The following is a 22,628-nucleotide window of genomic DNA, read 5'->3' on the forward strand; positions in this document are numbered from 1 at the left end:
TGCTGTTTGTAAAGAAGTTAGTGCCAGATATTGTGTGTGTGTGTACACAACTGTACATACTCATTGTACGTGTCCAGGAAGATGCTGGCGTGCTCCAGCATAACCAGGCTTTTAACCTCCCGGCGGCGGCGCAGGTTGGCGGTGAGGGAGGCGGAGTGCTGGCCAGTCAGGTGACACAGGCGACTATAACACCTCGCCAGGCTCTGTAGCAGCACTGTGGACGAGGGGCCTAGGGCTGTACTCAACGACTCTGAGGGGTAGACGGAGAACACACCCCACACACACCTATTAACAAACACTATGCGAAAGAAAACACACACATCCAAGAGATAATCGACCTGATACTTACTCTAAACGTACTCTATTCCAGCACATGGTTAACCAAAAGTTACAGGTCTGCACTCTGTGTAAGCTATTCTGATGCAGTAAAAAAATAACATTTAACAAAAAGTACGCTTTATGCCAGATCTTTTTGAATGCGAACCGATCACTTTTTAGCTTTTGATTGGACATGGTTACCATTATAATAAAACTCATCCTTCCCTCCCTCCCTCTCCCTCCCTAACCTCTGACCCATGGCCTCTGTCCAGTGGTGCTTTGGCGACAGCAGTAGTTCTCACCCAGGTCCAACAGGGGGCGTAGTATGTGGTTCTTCACAGAGCTCAGCTTGCAGTAGAACTTCCTCTCAGCAGCAGCCAGCTCGTGGAGGCTGGCGATGAAACCCATGACGTTACGGTCGGCGAGCGCCACGCAGCTCTGGCCCCCCGCAAACACACCGCTCACGTAGCCCAACTAAAACACAGATACACGCGCGCACACAAATGTCAGTGGAAATCACGAAGCAGACGCTGACTACACTCAAATGGAACACAGCATGGGTCCAGTACAGTGTGTACGTGGTCCACTACTCACGTTCATGCAGAAGGGGAGCAGCACGGGTTGCTGGGTGTAGCTGTACCCCCCTGTCTGGTCCTGGGGTGCGTCCTGCGCCCCCTCTCTGACCTGCTGTCCGCTATAGTAGAGGATGGGCTGGTAACAGTCCCCGTCGGCCAGGAAGAGGGTGTGCTGCACCCCCGCACCCACGTCCCATACACGGATCCCCTCAGACAGCTACAGGGTCACACCAGGGACAAACAGAGCAGATCAGATAACTGTACGTACAGCCTTTTGTGTTGTGCTAGGCTTCTACAACTCAGTGGCCTTGTGGTTAGAGTGTCCACCCTGAGATTGGAAGGTTGGGAGTTCGATCCCCGGCTGAGTCATACCAAAGACTGTAAAAATGGGACCCGATGAGTCTCTGCTTGGCAATCAGCATTAAGGAGATAGATTGGGGGTAAGGCCCTGCGATAGACTAGTGTCATGTCCAGGGGGTGTCCTTGTACATCAAGCTGCCTCATGCTACAGAAACAGGAGATAGGCTCCTATGAACAGTTCCAGCTCGCACACGCAGTCCTGCACAAATTCAATATTCATATTTATGTCCCATGATTTGCGATTACTATAAGCAGCTTAGGGTGCTTTTCCATTGAGACTTAGCCCCACACCAGGGTGTCTCCTGGGATTTATGTTAATATAGGCTCTAGTGTTATTGTGTAATACTAAAGACTTGTGGCAAAGAACACCATTCAGTGGCTGGGCGCCGCTGCTAAATGAATAAAGGGGAAACACTGGGTTAGTGTGTGGTAAAGATGACTGTATGGGCACCATTTTCTTCAATAGAAAGAAACACTGTAGTACCTTGGCAAGGCGAGGGATAGTAGTAGGAGACTCCATGTGTCCTAGCTGGCCAGAGCTGTTACTACCCCAGGAGAAGACCTTGAACACACACAAATGTTCACACAGTTGGAAGGAATCACTCAGACTCAGATTCCCATGTAGAGTAAAGAGGATGGGGAGTGATATTCTAGTTCCTGACCTGGGACTGTGCAGTCAGGGCCAGGGAGTGATGTGCCCCAGCAGCCACAAGCACCACCTCCTTACTGCTCAGACATTTGATGCACAGTGGCTGCAGCCTGCAAGTCAGAGACAAAACACCTCTCAGTCAACAACCAGGGCCAAAGCATCTCAGAGTAGGAGTGCTGATCTAGGATCAGGTCCTCCCTGTCCATGTAATCTTATTCATTATGATCTCAAAGGCCAAACAGATCCTAGATCAGATTCAGTGATCATACTCTGATGCTTTACTGGTCTACATAACTGTCAATCATCATGGTCCTCATCCCCAGCCCTCAGTGATTGGTGTAGAGTGGACACTGACCTGGGGAGGTTGTCCCCATGGCCTAGCTGGCCATCCTCGCCCCGCCCCCAGCTCCACACCTCAGTCTGCAGGGAGGGGAGCAGCTCCCCTGCTTCTGGGAGCCCTCCAACAGGGGTGAGGGGCACCGCTCGCACCCTGGGCCGGCTGGCCCTCCGCAGCAACCTGGGGGACACTACAGACGGAGACAGACAATGTTTTAAAATTTTTTGGTTGAATTTTACCCCCCCCCCTTTTCTCCCCAATTTCGATCGTCTCATCGCTGCAACTCCCCAACTGGCTTGGGAGGCGAAGGTCGAGGCATGCGTCCTCCGAAACATGACCTGCCAAACCGCGCTTCTTAACACCCGCCCGCTTAACCCGGAAGCCAGCCGCACCAATGTGTTGGAGGAAACACTGTTCAACTGACGACCAAGGTCAGCCTGCAGGCGACCGGCCCGCCACAAGGAGTCACTAGAGCGCGATGAGCCAAGTAAAGCCCCCCCCCGGCCAAACCCTCCTCTAACCGGACGACGCTGGGCCAATTGTGCGCCGCCCTATGCGACTCCCGATCATGGCCGGTTGTGATACAGCCTGGGAACAAACCCGATGCAGTGCCTTAGACCACTGCGCCACTCGGGAGGCCCGACAGATAGGTTTCTTAATTATACATTTTCTACGCTTCATCTCAAACCATTTTCAGTTATGGGGTCAATTGCAGCTAATGTTATGGATTAATTCCTCTCTGTTCCACAGGTGAGTGTAAACAACCTTTGTCTAAAGAATTTCTCAGGATAACTGGTTTAGTCATGGAGCTATTTTAATCTACACTGAAAAACAAAACATTTCTAAGAAGCCCCCACAATAACACAGAAACACAGCCCTCACAGCATCCTCCAGGTGATGAGTCATTGAGCCCCGCCAGAGCCAGGTCCTGTCCCACAGTAAGCGTATGGGAGGGAGTGTTAATGAGGACAGACGGACCGAGACATCACTGAGCTGGCGTGGGTTGGTTGTTTCCACTGTGACATCCTGTCCCCCACGGAGAGCCGTATGTCCCCCACAAAGAGCCATCTGTCAGCCCAGAGGAGAGCCACCAAGAGGGGAGCGGTGAGCTGTCTGTCCCCTCCCTGGCTGCAGCAGGGAGCTAATAATAATCATTTGGTGGGTGTGTATATTTGTCCCAGGATATGTACAAATGTGTATTATTCTCATGTGTCAAATGTGTTTTTTTGCATATCCCAACTCCCCCTGAGACACCCTCGGAGAGCTAGGGACAAATCCTACCGTTCAGCTGTCACCATACCAAAGTGACAATAGAAGATTCCTCCGCTACAGCAGGCATTACCACTGACTGGATCTCTCAAGAGATTAGCACGGCCATCTTGCCCTCTCCACCCCCCCTCTCCTTTTCCCTCACTCTCTCTTCCTCACACACATACATATTCACTCACTCTCACTTCCTCAGTTCTTACTCTCCTTCCCTCACTATCTCACTCTGACTCTCGCTCCTTTCTCTCTTCTCCATCTTATTCTCTCACTCCTCTCTCCTTCCATCCCTCTCTCATTCCTTACTACAACCCTTCTGATTAAGTCCTCACATTAATATGGCCTCACATTCCTCTATGGCTAAGTGCTTTAATCTCAGAACAAAAACCACCCTTCACTGACTCCAACCCACATAACTTACACACATAAGATCCAAATAACACCACAATGAGACAACTGGTGAGCCTTCACAGCATTCTCAAACATACTGTATAGAACTGTAGTTTAGATGGAGGTTTGATATGTTCGCAGGCTGGATGAGCACACACACACACACACACACACACATACTTACACATCAGAGTATAGGAGGAAGATAAGGAGGATAAGAAGCGATGAGCAGAGGAGGAGGATAAGAGATGAACAGCGTATCTACCCTGAGAGAGGAGTCCAGGCAGAGAGAGACGTCGACTCAGGCCCTCGGCCTCCTCCTCGCGGATATCCCCCGTGCTGCAGCTCTTCTTCCCCTGCATGGACTCCTCCAGACGCACCCGCTCCTCCGCAGGACCCCCTGGAAACCCCCCTTGCACCCTACCGGGTACTCCTGCTACACCCCCAACCCCAGGGTAGTAGTAGTTAATCATTTTCTTCAGGGACAGAGCCTCGTAGGTGGAGACCACTCTCTCGCCCACGGCAGAGGCACAGGATGAGACCAGGCTGTTGAGGGCAGAGCTGGTGGTCGTCACCGGCATGACACCGGGGATGAGGTTAGAGGTCAGGAGGTCAAGGCTATCTGCTGGGGGCTGAAACAAACACAGGGTGCATTAGGCACCACACAAAAGAAAACTGACAGAAACAGGGAGACTTCCTGGACCTATAACAAAAGCACATTTTAGTTTTCCTAAGACAAATTGTTTTACCTTTGCGTGCCTTAATGAACATGACCCAGGAAACACAGTGTGACAGCTCATTGTCACTTTTCAAACACCTCAAACTCACAAAGTCAGTTTGTCACCCACCAAGTGTGCAAAAATGGGTAGCTTTATGCTTAAAGCATCAAATCATCACTACTAACCTGAAAACTTGCTCCTGCTATGGTCATCTTGGCAGTCTCCTCAGCCAAAGAGGTGTCAGACAGTTTCTTCAGATATTCTTTCACTGCCTGATCATCAGGGTAGGGGGAGTTCTGAGACCCTGCACCCCCCACACCTCCAACAGTTAGACCAGAGTCTGTCCCAGCAACAGAGATGTCACAGTCTGTGGTGGTTAAGACTTCCCCATTTTGTGCCACTGTCCTCCCCCTCTCATAGTCTGTATGTTCTGTTATGGAGGGATGGGGACCAGGTGCTGAGGCCGAGACAGTGGTATGAGAGGAGAGGAGGGGCTCTGAAGGGGAGCTCTGGAGCCCTGGTGGAGGGGACCCTCCAGGCCCCAGCCTGGCCTCTCCCTCAGCCAGCAGCTCCACCCCTAGGGGGCAGTAATGACTATCTGAGATAATGACGTGGTCCTCCTTGTCCGTCATGGTGTAGAGTAGCTGGTTGCACTGGCCACACTTGTCTGGCAGGGGCCGCCGGGCCTCCTGAGGGGGTAGGCAACGCACCAAGGCCAGGCTGTGGAAGGCCCCACAGGCCACCTGGAGGACGTGTCTGCCCGCCAGGTGCTCCACCTTCTGGGGCTTCCACACGGGGAATATGGTGGTGACCAGGCCCAGCTGGCAGCCGCTGCCCCAGGCCCACACCTCGTGCTGGGCAGAGAGAGCAAGGGAGTGCTGCTCCCCGCAGGCCAGATCCAGGACCCGGATGGTCTGAGGGGTGCTAGTGTCGGGGTCCAGGACAGCCACTGGAGTAGGGTTGGGGACTACGGCGAGGCTGGACAGGCCACACTGGCCGGAGGAGTTCTCCCCCCACATGTGGACCCCGCCATCCTCAGTCACCGCCCCGCTGTGGAAGCTGCCTGCTGCCACGACGACCACGCGCTGGCCGCTGAGAGCGCTCTCTAGGATGGGCTTCAGGGGGCCCACATCCGACACCTGGCTCTGTTTCCATGGCAACTCACCGAGGCTGTACACCTGCCCGCCTAAATACATCACAACACAACATTCAAGTCATTAGACAAGAGGATCTATTAGAAATTATTTCCAGTAATATGTGTACGTCAGTATACAAACCCAATGCTAAATAAATACATATTTGAATTATAGATTAAAGCAGGCTAATCATACATTTTAGAGTGTTTCCATCATATCAAAGGCTGTCCATTGACTCTCACCCTCCACCAGTAGAACCCCATGGCGTGTCCCCAGGGCAGCCTGCAGCACAGGCCTGGACAGGAGCACTCTCTCTGGGGTAACACTATAGGAGTAGCCCTTCCAGGTGTGGAGCAAACCTCGCTCCCCTGAACTGTCCTCCTCACCAGAGCTGGAGAACACACACAGAAGTAGACAGACAGTCAGACAGACAAGTCATGTCTCAAGGATTCTGAACAACCGCACTGATAGAGGAGACATTGTTTTTGAACTACCAAGACAAAACATGCCCTGGAACAGAAGTTACAGTAGCTAACTAAAGAAACAATAAGAGCTTTGTGAGGGCACAGACTTACATTATGAATATTATGAGTTGATGAGTTGTCATATGATGATCACATAACATTTATTGACAACACCCTACCAAGGGGCTACATACCTTTTCCTCTGGGACTCCATCACTGAGATTTGTCCATGGCAATGCTGATGCATAGACTGGTGAAATTCAACTTGAAAAACTCAAAATCCGTTTCTAAATTCAGCCCTGTATTGAATACAGTAAACAACATTGGACACAACAAGACAGCTTACAAAAATGACTAGCTAATGGTAACACTGCCTCACTGAATTACATACAGCCCCTACTGGTAGCTAGGTGGCTTCAAAATAACCAGCACGAGTGACAGTAAGCGAGAGCTTGTGTTGCTGTTGTTCACAGGAGAGAGATGTTCTTTTCACTATTTACATGGCTAACTGTCAATGATGTGGGAGTGACGTAACCTAGCTAACACTGACACCACCCCCTCCCCCATATTTGAGTAGCCAGCTAACTAGCTAGCTAGCTATTTATTTGATGAAATACTATTTTCAGTCCATTAGCTAGTTAGTTAATTAATTAGTTTGCTTGAAATGACGCAACTAGTTAGGAGGATTAATTCATGCCATAATTACTAGATGCCTACACCAAAGCCTTTGACAGTCTCAGTACTGTATTGACTTCGTTATAGTCTCCGTATAACTAACAATAGCTAGCAACTCAGAGCTGACATGTATCCTTCCACTTGCTCGTTGTACTGTAGCTACTAACCATATATTATGTACAATCTGAGATACAATTGTTTCTCACTTACCGGTCCCCTGACCATGTCCATTTCTTCATAAACCTATGAACTGTGAAATGTACAGCAACTAAGTCATGCGAGGGATTAGCCGGCTAGCTAACTGTCATCATTTTCATATTCGCTTTGTCGTTGTGACACTAGTTGAACGGAAGCCGAGAGGGCTCAATGCGTGCGTATTCTCGTAACTTTTTTTATATATTTTTTTATAACATCGATTCTGTCAAGTAGCTTAGCATTGATAGCTATCCATTTTGAAATACACCAAATATGGAATTCTGATGTTTTACACTGTGATTTTCTATTTGATGAATGTGTGTCAATGCTCAATGCCAAGGTGAAAAACGGGTGCAGGTACAAGGTGCAGGTAGATGATAAATCATTGTCGTGAAAGTTTTGGAAAAATGGAATTGGTAATCATATTTCAAGACTGTTATCAGTAATAGATCTCTATATACAAAATCTGGAGTGAATCTGACAAATGGTTCATGAGGAGAAGCTGATTGCAGATGATTTGGAGCATTAGCCTTACATATGCAAATAATTAGTTGTTAATAGTTTCCTTGTTTTTTCAGATATCAAAACCAAATTCAGTATGGTTCATTTTAGGGACGTCCATGACAGCGATGACAAATTTCAAGTTGATAGGCCACTGTGGAGTGGATTTACAGTGGTTTAAATGGACACATAAAATCAGATTTGTGATTTGTCAATAACTAATTTGATTTGTCATTTGGTCCTATGGTTCATGAGAATACGTTTTTCAAAGGTAAAAAAAAATATATATATATATATATTGCACATTTTAGCATAGATGCAAAAATCTGTTATAGTGTGGCTAAAATGTGTTAAAGTGTGGTCATCTTTGAATGCATCAATGTTATTTTCTCAAACTCTTTAGGGACTATTGTGATGAGTCCAAATACCAAATTTGGAGTGAATCTGACTTTTAGTTCATGAGAATATTTTTTTATGATTATTTAAAGTATTATCATAATATAATAATATAATAATAATAATATTATTATAATTATTATTATATTAAAGTATTATCAAAACTCATCATGGTAATGTCTGTGATGACCCAACAATGTTTCAAGTTGATAGGCCATTGTGAAGTGGATTTACAAATATTTATTTTAAATGGACATGTAAAATCTGATTTCCTGATTTATCAATAACTCAGCCATCTCTTAACCAACCAAGCGTTTCTCAAACTAAGTTAAGCGATGTACCATGGGCCTACATATCAAAGTTGGTGTTCTTTGGACTTATGGTTCATGAGAATACGTTTTTCAGGTTTTCCAAAATGTCCAAGATGGAGGAATATCTATCCGGATGGACCTTATGGGTCCTTAAGGCAAATTTGTTCAGCATGAGGAAAGACACCTACATACAAAGTCTCTAGGTCAAACAGGTCGGCGAATATAAGGGTTTAAGTAAGACTACTTATAACAGCGCCATCTATAGGCCAATCAGTGCCATTATTTTTGACCAAGTTACTTGTGGCCTCTAGTTTCTTTGTGCCAAATTAGGAAAAAAAGATACCAATCTATGCTTGAGTTATTGGAATAAAGGTGATCAAAAGCGTGGCTCACTTCTGCCCCCAGGAGCCCACAGTACACACACACATTAGTGGCTCCCTGAACACAATGCTCAAGCTCCAATCTTTCAAAACACACCAGCAGCCCCGGCTCTCTCCTCCACTGAGAGCTCATTGGGCAGTGCCTCCTATCTGATACCACTGATTGGCTATTGAATGTTGTCTCACAGGCAGCAGAGGAACTGGCAGCAGGAGGAGACAGGGAGAAAGGAGGGAGAGAGGGGGAGTATACGGTGCAATATCGTGAGAGGGAGAGAGCAAAACAGAGAGAGTAATAGAGGAGACAAGAGCAGCTTCAGGCAAAAGGATAAAGGAGGAGGAAGGAAAAATAGGAAAATCCTTTCTGTGCTGCTGAAGCTGTTTACATCCTAGGTTGCTGAAGACAAGGAGGGGCTGTGACTGAGATGAGAGTGCTGCTGTAGCTGGGTCCAGTTCTAAGGATGCCAGGGTAGAAGTGAGGTTCTACAGCGGTTCCACAGCAGTTCCACAGCACAACCAGGCAGGAACCAACACTGGGATGCAGAACCTACGACATGCAGCCACGGAGGCTTTCCATCGCCTGGGTGAGTATCAGTCAAACCTACCCTCCCTAGAAACAGTACCACACTGGCTCCAGACGGGTTAGGGGACAGAGCAGTGCTTACACAAGCTTCCTCATACCCACAAACAGTATTTACAGAGTTCTCTTTGGTATTTACCTGCTATGCTTATTGTGTTCCATCTGTTTACTGTACCAGATTCCAAGATACACTGCATGGGGAATGTATGTTACCTAGGGAACACAATACCTAACTTGTTGGCATGACAACTATCCTTACACACACTACAGGTAATGACAGGCGGCAGCTCGTTAACAGGGTCAGGTGTTGTAGCGTGGTATGTTGTCGTGTTCCAGGGATGAGGGCACACCTAGGGACTGCACTGTTACAAGCTTCAGTAGCTTGGCATGGACTGACAAGTTATACTGCTGATCTGCAGATGCAGCTAGGCAACCCATGGCTTATTGAATAAAGCATAAAAATGCTGATGAGCAGAGGGGCTGTTTTGCTCCCTAAGTGGGAGAGACACGCGAGGGGTGATGTGAGCAGGAGGGGAGAGAGGAGAGGAGGGGAGAGAGGAGAGGAGGGGAGAGAGGAGAGGAGGGGAAGAGAGGGGAGGCAGCCCCAGCAGGAGCAGAGGGGTGTTTTGCTCGCTAAGTGGGAGAGGAAAGGGGTGAGGAGAGAGGAGAAGGATGAGGTAAGAAGCAGAAGAGGTGTTTTTCTCGCTGAGTGGGAGAGAAGATGGGAGAGGAGTCTAGGTGAAGAGAGAGGAGGGGAGGCAGACCCGATCAGTAACCCACATCTCCCCCAGGGTGGGTGCAGGTTGTCAGGGGGAGGGAAGGTAGACAGCTGAGGCATCAAGGTGCAGGTGGTTCCAGTCCCTAGGGGGGAAGGTTGGTTGTCGGGGGGGGAGGGGGTACTGGGTAGTTATAGTGCTGTTATACAGTCAGGGTAGTTCTAATGTTATAGAGCTGGGGTAGCAGGATGCAAGTGGTTCTGTAGGCGGAGATGAATAATGCATCACTCTCACAGCTGCAGTGTAAACAAAATAAAGTAAGTGCTCTGTAGTCTGATAAAAGACTCAGGGCAAATCTCTTAGGGTCACTGCCAATTCAAATGCAATGGCACGTCCACCAACCAGTTTCCGCCACATTGGTTGTGTGTTGTTTGAATCGGGAAGTGTGCTAAGTGATTTTGTTATCGTACACAGACAGGACAGCTGATATTCCTCCTCACTCTCTTGTCCTGTCAGTTTGATCAAGGAAATTGTTGTTTTCTCTAATCTGAAGAGACTCGGATGTGCTTTGAACATTTCTGTCAGAGAGAGAGATCTCGTATCAGGATGATGTACTGCTCAGCTGCTTGGCATAACTCACAGGATATCCAAACGAGCGCCTATCTCTACACTATTCAGAGAGGCTGATAGTATGTCAGTACACTAGGCTGATAGTACACTGCTTCTACACATGATTGCATGTTTACTCATGTCATGAATCATGACTTGTTTGCACCATTTTCCATGTATCTCACACAACACAGTGTGATAGTATGCCAGAGGTAAGATTATAGAGGACAGTGCCAAGGCCAAAGCACCAGTGTAGGCTAACCTATAGGACTGGCTAAGACTGGCTATGAGGGGGACACACCACAGAGCATTCCAATTCCAATAGAGCTCAGAGGAAATAGTAGAAGAGCATCAATGACACACCCCCAAAAATGCCTTAACCTCAATTCATTGAGGAGTGGGTACTTGAAGAATCCAATCTGTGTGTATGTGTGCTTTTTCTGCTTCGCTCTCTCTCTCTGACACCTCTCATCCCCTCCTCAATACCCCTACTCCCCCCTGGGTGAGTTGGACAATAGACAACGTTGCACTTTTTTTGACACCCCTCAAGCTGTACCTGTATGGTGTCAATCTGTGTGATGTCTATCTGTGTGTGACTGTCTAGTAGACCTGGCTGGAAGGCTGCAGCGGCCGGTCCGGTGCACATATACCTGTCTGGCTCTGAGGCCCCCCAGGCTGCTCCCAGTGGGTAGTGGATTAACAAGCTGCCTGGAGGCTGCCTGCCTGCCTGTCATAACTGTCCACCTCCAACAGCTACGGCCCACTCTGCTCTGTTCTGCCTCACGAATACTGATGAGGGCTATCTGTATGTACGGGTCTGTATGAGGGATATTGATGGAGGGAGGAGGGTAGGTGGTGAATGGTGGGCTCAGCTCGGAGTGTGATGGAGCATGAGTGACTGTCTCTCTGTGCCTCCATCTCACCTCCGTAAATAACCCTGACTGCAGTGGCTTGCTGTACCAAGGCAGAGCTAGTGGCTATGACATAATATCCTAACCTAGAAGTGGTGAGAGGGTTAGACATACCAGTCCACACACAGCCTCTCCATAGGTCCCTAACATAGAAATAGTCCAATGCCATAGAAATAGAATCCCTAGAATGGACATAGAACCTCAAACCATGGCATCATTGACTTGAATGGGGATATCCGTTCTAGGGATTCTATTTCTATGGTACCTACATTACCTCACCTCAGTCCAATACCCTTCAGTCAGAGTCATACCAGAACATCCCTACCCCAGGATGTCTCCTACTATACTGCACAGATCATGACCTCAATTTCCTGGTTGGCATTCCTAGTTCCTACCCAATCTAATTATAACTTGACTTTGTCGATGGCTGCACATGCTGAGCCAAGAGGAGTTTTAGTTAGTTGGAAAAGGGAATGTGCCAGCTGTACTATATTCTTCCAAGACAAATATATTTAGACTGGAACATATTTTTATGGGTTTCATTATCCAATGTGTCCATTTATAGATGTGGCTTCTATATGAACAACAACATACATTTCATCCTCAATAATTGCCCATATCAAATTGATATTATCAATTATTGACAAACAATTATAGTTTTATATTACAGTATTTTGTTCTGTTTAAATACTATATGTGTTGCAATGCAGGGAATAAGGCTTTCTGTAAACCCTATTGTTATTAAAGTCAAGCAGCCCTAAAGGTAATGTCTTGTCTGGATGGGTACAGCGATGCCTTCCCATTTAGAAGATAAGGAGAAGTCATGTTCCTACAAACTTTGACTGTCACTTATGAGAAAGAGCTACCGACCGAGTTCTCTCTCTCTGTCTCTGTATCTGTTTCTTTCTGTCTCTCTCTCTCTCTCTCTCTCTCTCTCTCTCTCTGTCTCTCTCTCTCTCTCTCCAAGTCTCTCTCTGTCATCTCTGTCTCTCTCTCTCTCTCTCTCTCTCTCTCTCTCTCTCTCTCTCTCTCTCTCTCTCTCTCTCTCTCTCTTTGTCTCTCTCTGTCTCTCTCTGTCTCTCTCCAAGTCTCTCTGTGTCTCTGTCTATCTCTGTCTCTCTCTCTCTCTCTGTCTCTCTCTCTCTCTCTCTCTCTCTCTCTCTCTCTCTCTCTCTCTCTCTCTCTCTCTCTCTCTCTCTCTCTCTCTCTCTCTCTCTCTCTCTCTCTCTCTCTCTCTCTCTCTCTCTCTCTCTCTCTCTCTCTCTCTCTCTCTCTCTCTCTCTCTCTCTCTCTCTCTCTCTCTCTCTCTCTCTCTCTCTCTCTCTCTCTCTATCTCTCTCTCTCACACACTCCCCAACTTATATCATCATCATCACACACACATTTTCATCTCTTCCTCCTGTCACTCATCCTCTTCCTCTCCCTCCTCTTCATCTCCTTCCTTCCCTGCTCCACTCCTCTCTCATTTGACATCTCTGCTCCACTTTTTACATTCCATTAGAATCTCCCAGCTACAGAATTTTGCATACTTGTACAGTTTTTCTCAATTGCTAAAACACTAAACCCTATTGTCTGAACCAAATGCTCAGTTGCCTGAACTCACTGATTGAATCAATCACTCTTTTGGCAAAACCATAAGCACTTTTCACCTGTTTAGACATAACTTGCCAACACATTTTCATTGTGATGCACCCGTGCTGCATAATGGTGAGCACAGGTGACAAAAGTCAAACACAATTAGAGCACAGGTGTCACCACTTGAACACAACAACTCAAAATGGATCACACTTGTGGCTAATGATGTGAGGGAACATATACAGTAAGCCAGTTCAGAGAGCACTGGTTTGTGAGGCCCTACAATGGATAGAAATCTGAGAGGAAGAGTTCGTGTGAGAGGAGGTCGAGGTGGTCGAGGTGGTCAGCGAAGACAAAGAACAGTAATATCTGATGAAATCAGAGCTACTGTGATTGACCATGTTCTTGTCCATGGTATGAGCATGAGGGAGGCTGGACAAAGGGTACAACCAAACATCAGTAGATTAACTGTGTCCACCATAATCCGAAGATTTAGAGAAGAGAACAGGTAATTACCTTTTTTTGACATTATAGTACAATATGTAAATGTTGACAGCAATTACTGTATGACATACTATATACTGTACCACAGTATACTGTAAGTAAATATATGTTTCAGTACATCACTGTACCAATATACTGTAGTATTGTAATGGAGGGTTGGTCTAACTGTTTGTAGGCCTAGTATTCCATGTATGTTTTTTGTAACTCCATGTTCTCTTTTTGTAGAATTGAAAGACTGCCACATGGGGGTGGGAGGACAGGTATGTTCTCCCCACACCAAGAGACCCTAATTGTTGATATGGTCCGTGAGAACAATGCCATTAAACTGAGCGTAATTCAGCAGAAGATCATTGAGGACCATTTACATTTTGAGGGTAATCACAGTGTCGGCCTCTCTACTGTTGATCATGTCCTCAAGCACAACAGACTGCGCATGAAACAGCTATACAGAGTGCCCTTTGATCGCAACTCAGACAGAGTCAAAGAGCAAAGATTCCAGTATGTACAGGTTGGCATATATCCAGACACATTCAATGTTGATTACTCTAAGTAGTGATTTACTGTAGTGGCCTAAATCACTTTTTCCGTATCACTTACAAAACTACATCTATTTCTACAGAGGGTTTTTCAACTGGATGCAATGGAAAGACCCCATCAATACATCTACATGGATGAAGCTGGGTTTAATCTCACCAAAAGGAGAAGGAGAGGCCGTAATGTGATTGGCCATCGGGCCATTGTTGGTGTTCCTGGGCAGCGTGGTGGCAATGTCACATTATGTGCTGCCATCAGCAATCATGGGGTTGTCCACCATCATGCCAACCTGGGGGCCCTACAACACTCACCAGCTCCTCATTTTCCTCAATCACATGCGAGATGCTTTGTTAGGGCAGCAGGATGAGCATCCCATCTATGTTGTTGTTTGGGACAATGTGAGTTTTCACAGAGCCCTCCAGGTTAGAGAGTGGTACAATATGAACCAAGGTTTTATCAATCTTTGCCTTCCACCGTACTCCCCTTTCCTAAACCCCATTGAGGAATTCTTCTCCTCATGGCGGTGGAAGGTATATGAACGCCAACCTTACACCAGGGTAAATCTCCTACAAGCAATGGGACTTGCCTGTGGTGACATAGGTGTGGAGGCATGCCAAGCCTGGAGACGGCATGCCAGGGGTTTTTTCCCCCGTTGCCTGGCCAGACAAAATGTGGCCTGTGATGAGGATGAAGTCCTGTGGCCTGACCCAGTACGGAGACATGATGCTGTGGCTGAGTAATGCACTTATTTGTATATTTTTGTACTTTATTTTTACATGGGCTTACTGTACACAAGTGGCAAACGCATAAGATTTCTGTTTGTTTTTACAAGTGCTACATGTAAATGCACAAGATTTCTGTTTTGTCTTTTTGTACAAGTGCTAAATGCACAGTTTTTTTTGTTTTGCAACATGCATTTAGCCTACAGTGAACAATAAACATATATTTCTCCAGCTTCATGTCCTGAGCATTGTGTTTTCTATTTTTCTACGTAGTGTTTAGTGACTGTTCAGTAGTGTTTTTTATTTTGATTGACTCGGGGCACGATTTGACAACATAGTTCAGTTTTGAGCACAGATTGAACTGTTTTGAGGTGAAAGTTTGGTTTTGCAAGAAGAGTCTGAGGTTTTGTGAATGTAGCTTGAAAATTGGGTTTTGTGTTCACAGTTAAGAGAAAAGGAGAGCAGCTTTCAAGAAATGTGTCTTAGCAATCGAGAAAAACTGTAACACAGGATCTTAAAGTTTATGGTTTGGTCCAAATGGTTTGGTCCAAATGTTGTTTCCAAATGTTCTATCAAAGTTTTCTAACCAAGTGTTCCAACCATGTGTTCTATCCAGGTGTTATATCCACGTGTTCTAACCAGTATTCTATCCAAGTGTTCTTAACAAGTGTTCACACTTTCTGTCTTTTGTTCCTGGCAGGTCTGAAGCAAAGACACCTGGGATATGAGGAGGTAAGATACCCTATGTTATTGTCTGTGACTGAACCACTTACGAGAGTGTCTTTTTAAGGTTCAGACTCGGCTATGTATCACAAGACTTTGAGACAATTAGGCATACTTTTTTGTTCCCTCTCTCTGTTTCTTTCTGGTGTCCTCCATCCCTCCTGGGGAGAGAGAAGATTAACAGAATAGTCAACACTGCCACCTGCTGAGAAGAGTGGGAGAGAGAGAGAGAGGGAGGGATGGAGAGAGAGAAAGAGAGAGAGAACTACCAGGTGTGAAACAGGAAAGGGACTCAGGGGGTATGCTAATTTGGTTTAGAGCAGACCTAACTCACTCTATTAAATTAATCAAAACAGGAACATTTTACATTTGGCTAGAAATTCAAAAGGAAATTATCTCAACAGAGAAAAATGTCCTCCAGTGTGCTACCTATATCCCCCCACTAGAATCCCCATACTTTAATGAAGACAGCTTCTCCATCCTGGAGGGGGGAAATCAATCATTTCCAGACCCAGGGACATGTACTAGTCTGTGGCGACCTAAATGCTAGAACTGGACACCCTCAGCACACAGGGGGACAAACACCTACCTGGAGGTGACAGCATTCCCACCCCCAAATGCCCCCCTAGGCACAACTACGACAACATAACCAACAAAAACGGGTCACAACTCCTGCAGCTCTGTCGCACGCTGTGTATGTACATAGTCAATGGTAGGCTTCGAGGGGACTCCTATGGTAGGTACACCTATAGCTCATCTCTTGGCAGTAGTACTGTAGACTACTTTATCACTGACCTCAACCCAGAGTCTCTCAGAGCGTTCACAGTCAGCCCACTGACACCCCTATCAGACCACAGCAAAATCACAGTCTACTTGAACAGAGCAATACTCAATCATGAGGCATCAAAGCCAAAGGAACTGAATAATATTAAGAAATGCTATAGATGGAAGGAAAGTAGTGTCAAAACCTACCAAAAAACAATTAGGCAACAACAAATTCAAGCCCTTTTAGACAACTTCCTGGACAAAACGTTCCACTGTAATAGTGAAGGTGTAAACTTGGCAGTAGAAAACCTAAACAGTATATTTGACCTCTCAGCTTCCCTATCAAATCTAAAAATCTCTAACAGAAAACCGAAGAAAAGTAACAACAATGACAAATGGTTTGATGAAGAATGCAAAAACTTAAGAAAGAAATTGAGAAACCTATCCAACCAAAAACATAGAGACCCAGAAAACCTGAGCCTACGCCTTCACTATGGTGAATCACTAAAACAATACAGAAATACACTACGGAAAAAGAAGGAACAGCATGTCAGAAATCAGCTCAATGTAATTGAAGAATCCATAGACTCTAACCACTTCTGGGAAAATTGGAAAAAACTAAACAAACAACAACACGAAGAGCTATCTACTCCTGAGTGGCGCAGTGGTCTAAGGCACTGCATCGCAGTGCTAACTGTGCCACTAGAGATCCTGGTTCGAATCCAGGCTCTGTCGCAGCCGGCCGCGACCGGGAGACTCATGGGCGGCGCACAATTGGTCCAGGGTAGGGGAGGGAATGGCCGGCAGGGATGTAGCTCAGTTGATAGAGCATGGCGTTTGCAACGCCAGGGTTGTGGGTTCGATTCCCACGGGGGGCCAGTATAAAAAAAAAAATGTATTCACTAACTGTAAGTCGCTCTGGATAAGAGTGTCTGCTAAATGACTAAAATGTAAATGTATCTATCCAAAATGGAGATGAATGGGTAAACCACTTCTCCAATCTTTTTGGCCCTATAACAAATAACAAACAGCAAAAAAATATACATGATCAAATGCAAATCTTAGAATCAACTATTAAAGACTACCAGAACCCACTGGAATTACATTGAATGAACTACAGGACAAAATACAAACCCTCCAACCCAATAAGGCCTGTGGTGTTGATGGTATCCTCAATTAAATGATAAAATATACAGACCACAAATTCCAATTGGCTATACTTAAACTCTTTAACATCATCCTTAGCTCTGGCATCTTCCCCAATATTTGGAACCAAGGACTGATCACCCCAATCCACAAAAGTGGAGACAAATTTGACCCCAATAACTACCGTGGGATATGCGTCAACAGCAACCTTGGGAAAAACCTCTGCATTATCATTAACAGCAGACTAGTTCATTTCCTCAGTGAAAACAATGTACTGAGCAAATGTCAAATTGGCTTTTTACAAAATTACCGTAAGACAGACCACGTATTCACCCTGCACACCCTAATTGACAAACAAACAAAACAAAACAAAGGCAAAGTCTTCTCATGCTTTGTTGATTTCAAAAAAGCTTTTGACTCAATTTGGCATGAGGGTCTGCTATACAAATTGATGGAAAGTGGGGTTGGGGAAAAACATACAACATTATAAAATCCATGTACACAAACAACAAGTGTGCGGTTAAAATTGGCAAAAAACACACACATTTCTTTCCACAGGGCCATGGGGTGAGACAGGGATGCAGTTTAAGCCCCACCCTCTTCAACATATATATCAACGAATTTGCGAGGGCACTAGAACAGTCTGCGGCACCCGGCCTCACCCTACTAGAATCTGAAGTCAAATATCTAATGTTTGCTGATGATCTGGTGCTTCTGTCAGCAACCAAGGAGGGCCTACAGCAGCACCTAGATTTTCTGCACAGATTCTGTCAGACCTGGGCCCTGACAGTAAATCTCAGTAAGACAAAAATAATGGTGTTCCAAAAACGGTCCAGTTGCCAGGACCACAAATACAAATTCCATCTAGATCCCGTTGCCCTAGAGCATACAAAAAACGATACATACCTCGGCCTAAACATCAGCGCCACAGGTAACTTCCACAAAGCTGTGAACGATCTGAGAGACAAGGCAAGAAGGGCCTTGTATGCCATCAAAAGGAACATAAAATTCGACATACCAATTAGGATCTGGCTAAAAATACTTGAATCCGTTATAGAACCCATTGCCCTTTATGGTTGTGAGGTCTGGGGTCCAAATAATGCATGCAGAGCAGAATTAGGCCGATGCCTACTAATTATCAAAATCCAGAAAAGAGCCGTTAAATTCTATAACCACTTAAAAGGAAGCGATTCCCAAACCTTCCATAACAAAGCCATCACCTACAGAGAGATGAACTTGGAGAAGAGTCCCCTAAGCAAGCTGGTCCTGGGGCTCTGTTCACAAACACAAACAGACCCCACAGAGCCCCAGGACAGCAACACAATTAGACCCAACCAAATCATGAGAAAACAAAAAGAGAATTACTTGACACATTGGAAAGAATTTACAAAAAAACGGACAAACTAGAATGCTATTTGGCCCTAAACAGACCACTGTGACTGACCCAAACTTAAGGAAAGCTTTGACTATGTACAGACTCAGTAAGCATAGCCTTGCTATTGAGAAAGGCCACCGTAGGCAGACCTCGCTCTCAAGAGAAGACAGGCTATGTGCACACTGCCCACAAAATGAGCTGAGCTGAGCTGCACCTCCTAACCTCCTGCCAAATGTATGACCATATTAGAGACACATATTTCCCTCAGATTACACAGATCCACAAAGAATTCGAAAACAAATCCAATTTTGAAAAACTCCCTTATCTACTGGGTGAAATACCACATTGTGCCATCACAGCTGCAAGATTTGTGACCTGTTGCCACAAGAAAAGGGCAACCAGTGAAGAACAATTACCATTGTAAATACAACCCACATTTATGTTTATTTATTTTCCCATTTGTACTTTAACTATTTGCACATTGTTACAACACTGTATATATACATAATATGACATTTTAAATGTCTTTATTCTTTTGGAATTTCTGAGTGTGTCAAGGCTGAGGTGTATGTGGTGTGGGAGTCAGGCGCAGGACACCGAAGCTAGTCCAACAAAGTTTACTGGTGAAACTACAAGGCAAAGATACAGTAAACGGCCTCAAGAAAAACCGAGGCGAGCTATACGCAAACTATGCGTAAAACAATAAACAATGAAACAGATACAAAACACGCAGCAATACGGACAGGCGAAAAACAACACACAACCTAACCAATACAACACAGGCAACTTATAGAACACGTAATCAGACACAAACGGACACAGGTGTGACAGACAGACAAAAGCAATCACACATAGAAACATTCAACGGTGGCAGCTAGTACTCCGGGGACGACGAACGCCGAAGCCTGCCCGAACTAGGAGGAGGAGCAGCCTCGGCAGAATCCGTGACAGTACCCCCCCCTTGACGCGCGGCTCCAGCCGTGCGCCGACCCCGGCCTTGGGGATGGCCAGGAGGACGCGGACCCGGGCGCGTGGGATGCCCACGGTGGAACTCCGTCAGGAGGGATGGATCTAGGATGTCCCTCCTAGGCACCCAGCACCATTCCTCCGGACCGTACCCCTCCCACTCCACGAGATACTGGAGACCACCCATCCGGCACCTCGAGTCCAAGATGGTCCGGACCCTGTACGCCGGGGCCCCCTCGATGTCCAAAGAGGGCAGAGGGGTCTCTCCTATCTCATGTTCTTGGAGTGGGCCAGCTACCACCGGCCTGAGAAGAGACACATGGAACGAGGGGTTAATATTCTTGTACTCAATAGGCAGTTGTAACCTGTAACACACCTCGTTCAATCTTCTCAGGACTTTAAAGGGCCCCACAAACCGCCGACCCAGCTTCCGGCAGGGGCAGGCGGAGGGGCAGGTTTCGAGTCGAGAGCCAGACTCGATCTCCCGGTGCGTATACCGGTCCCTCACTGCGGTGGCGATCGGCGCTCGCCTTTTGTTGACGGATGGCCCGCTGCAGATGGACATGGGCAGCGTCCCACGTCTCCTCCGAGCGCCGAATCCACTCATCCACCGCAGGGGCCTCGATCTGGTCTCGTGCCATGGTGCCAGGACCGGCTGATAACCTAAAACACACTGGAAAGGTGTTAAATTGGTGGAGGAGTGGCGGAGAGAGTTCTGGGCCATCTCTGCCCAGGGGATATACCTAGACCACTCCTCCGGCCGGTCCTGGCAATAGGACCTCAGAAACCTACCCACATCCTGGTTGACTCGTTCAACCTGCCCATTGCTTTCTGGGTGGTACCCCGAGGTAAGGCTCACCGAGACCCCCAAGCGTTCCATGAACGCCCCCAGACTCTGGAGGTGAACTGGGGACCTCGGTCAGACACAATATCCTCGGGGACCCCATAGTGCCGGAACACGTGGGTAAATAGGGCCTCAGCGGTCTGTAGGGCAGTAGGGAGACCCGGCATTGGGAGGAGACGACAGGCCTTGGAAAACCGATCCACAACGACCAAAATGGTGGTATTCCCCTGGGAGGGGGGTAGGTCGGTCACAAAATCCACCGAGAGGTTGGACCATGGTCGTTGTGGAACGGGCAGGGGATGTAACTTTCCCCTGGGCAAATGTCTAGGCGCCTTACACTGGGCGCACACCGAGCAGGAGGAGACATAAACCCTCACATTCCTAGCTAACGTTGGCCACCAGTATTTCACGCTAAGGCAGTGCACTGTCCGGCCAATACCTGGATGTCCAGAGGAGGGTGATGTATGAGCCCAATAAATAAGGCGATCACGAACCTCGAGCGGAACGTACGTCCGCCCCACAGGACACTCGGGGGGAGTAGGGTCGGTACGCAGTGCCCGCTCGATCTCCGCATCGACCTCCCACACCACCGGAGCCACCAGACAAGACTCCGGCAGTATGGGAGTAGGCTCAATGGACCTCTCCTCTGTGTCATACCACCGGGACAGGGTGTCTGCCTTACCGTTCTGGGACCCTGGGATGTATGTGATCTTAAAAACAAACCGGGTCAGGAACATGTTCCACCTAGCCTGACGAGGGTTCAATCTCCTAGCTGCCCGGATGTACTCCAGGTTACGGTGATCAGTCAGAATGAGGAAAGGGTGTTGAGCCCCCTCAAGCCAATGCCTCCACACCTTTAGGGCCTGGACTACAGCTAACAGCTCCCTGTCCCCTACGTCATAATTACGCTCCGCCGAGCTGAGCTTCTTAGAATAGAACGCACAGGGGCGGAGCTTAGGTGGCGTGCCGGACCGTTGCGACAGGACTGCCCCAATACCGGCCTCGGACGCGTCTACCTCTACTTGGAATGGTAAAGAGGGATCCGGATGCGCCAGCACCGGAGCCGAGGTGAACAGGTTTTTCAGTTTGACAAATGCCCTGTCCGCCTCAGCTGACCACTGCAAGCGAACCGGACCCCCCTTTAACAGGGACGTAATGGGAGCTGCAACCTGTCCAAAGCCCCGGATAAACCTCCGGTAGTAATTAGCAAAACCCAAAAACTGCTGCACCTCTTTTACAGTGGTTGGAGTTTGCCAATTACGCACGGCCGACACACGGTCAACCTCTATCTTCACACCAGACGCGGACAACCGATAACCCAAAAAGGAGACGGACTCCTGGAAGAACAAGCATTTCTCTGCCTTGGCATACAAGTCATGCTCCAACAGTCTCCTCAACACTCGGCGCACCAGGGCTACATGCTCGGCTCGTGTAGAAGAGTACACTAGGATGTCGTCGATGTACACTACCACACCCTGCCCATGCATGTCCCGGAAAATCTCGTCAACAAAGGATTGGAAGACTGAAGGAGCATTCATTAACCCGTATGGCATGACGAGATACTCGTAATGACCCGAGGTGGTGCTAAATGCTGTTTTCCATTCATCCCCCTCCCTAATGCACACCAGATTGTACGCGCTCCTGAGATCCAACTTTGTGAAGAACCGCGCTCCGCGTAATGATTCCGTCATAGTCGCAATCAGTGGAAGAGGGTAACTGTACTTAACCGTGATCTGATTGAGACTACGGTAATCAATACACGGGCGCAAACCCCCGTCCTTCTTCTTCACAAAAAGAAACTCGAGGAAACCGGGGAAGTGGAGGACCGTATGTATCCCTGTGCCAAGGACTCGGCTATGTAAGTCTCCATAGCCGCTGTCTCCTCTTGAGACAGGGGATACACACGGCTCCGCGGAAGTGCCGCTCCTGTTTGGAGATCTATCGCACAATCCCCTGTCTATGAGGTGGTAGCCGTGTTGCCCTCGTTTTGCT

At 47.2% G+C, this 22,628-nt stretch overlaps 2 protein-coding genes across 6 annotated transcripts in view; one reads left to right on the forward strand and one right to left on the reverse strand.

The window, feature by feature from the left end:
* als2b (alsin Rho guanine nucleotide exchange factor ALS2 b) overlaps window positions 1-7,207 on the reverse strand; it is a 19,552-nt gene extending 12,345 nt beyond the window's left edge. For 3 of the 5 annotated variants that reach the window (XM_045207925.1, XM_045207926.1, XM_045207924.1), the window contains exons 1-11: window positions 7,097-7,207; window positions 6,406-6,510; window positions 5,990-6,138; window positions 4,797-5,797; window positions 4,158-4,524; window positions 2,258-2,429; window positions 1,916-2,012; window positions 1,738-1,815; window positions 913-1,110; window positions 567-792; window positions 61-250 (exon numbers count right to left, since the gene is read on the reverse strand). In XM_045207925.1, the coding sequence (XP_045063860.1) occupies window positions 61-250; window positions 567-792; window positions 913-1,110; window positions 1,738-1,815; window positions 1,916-2,012; window positions 2,258-2,429; window positions 4,158-4,524; window positions 4,797-5,797; window positions 5,990-6,138; window positions 6,406-6,458 (2,531 nt within the window). In that variant the 5' untranslated portion in view covers window positions 6,459-6,510; window positions 7,097-7,207. The remainder of the gene's footprint in view (window positions 1-60; window positions 251-566; window positions 793-912; window positions 1,111-1,737; window positions 1,816-1,915; window positions 2,013-2,257; window positions 2,430-4,157; window positions 4,525-4,796; window positions 5,798-5,989; window positions 6,139-6,405; window positions 6,511-7,096) is intronic. The other 2 variants (XM_045207928.1, XM_045207927.1) reach the window with 1 other exon arrangement.
* Window positions 7,208-8,834: 1,627 nt separating this feature from the next.
* Window positions 8,835-22,628, forward strand: part of cdk15 (cyclin-dependent kinase 15) — a 38,778-nt gene continuing 24,984 nt past the window's right edge. The window contains exons 1-2 of the mRNA XM_041850007.2: window positions 8,835-9,250; window positions 15,518-15,549. Of these exons, the coding sequence (XP_041705941.1) occupies window positions 9,205-9,250; window positions 15,518-15,549 (78 nt within the window). The 5' untranslated portion in view covers window positions 8,835-9,204. The remainder of the gene's footprint in view (window positions 9,251-15,517; window positions 15,550-22,628) is intronic.

Source organism: Coregonus clupeaformis, chromosome 26 (genome assembly GCF_020615455.1).
Source record: "Coregonus clupeaformis isolate EN_2021a chromosome 26, ASM2061545v1, whole genome shotgun sequence".
NCBI lineage: Eukaryota > Metazoa > Chordata > Actinopteri > Salmoniformes > Salmonidae > Coregonus > Coregonus clupeaformis.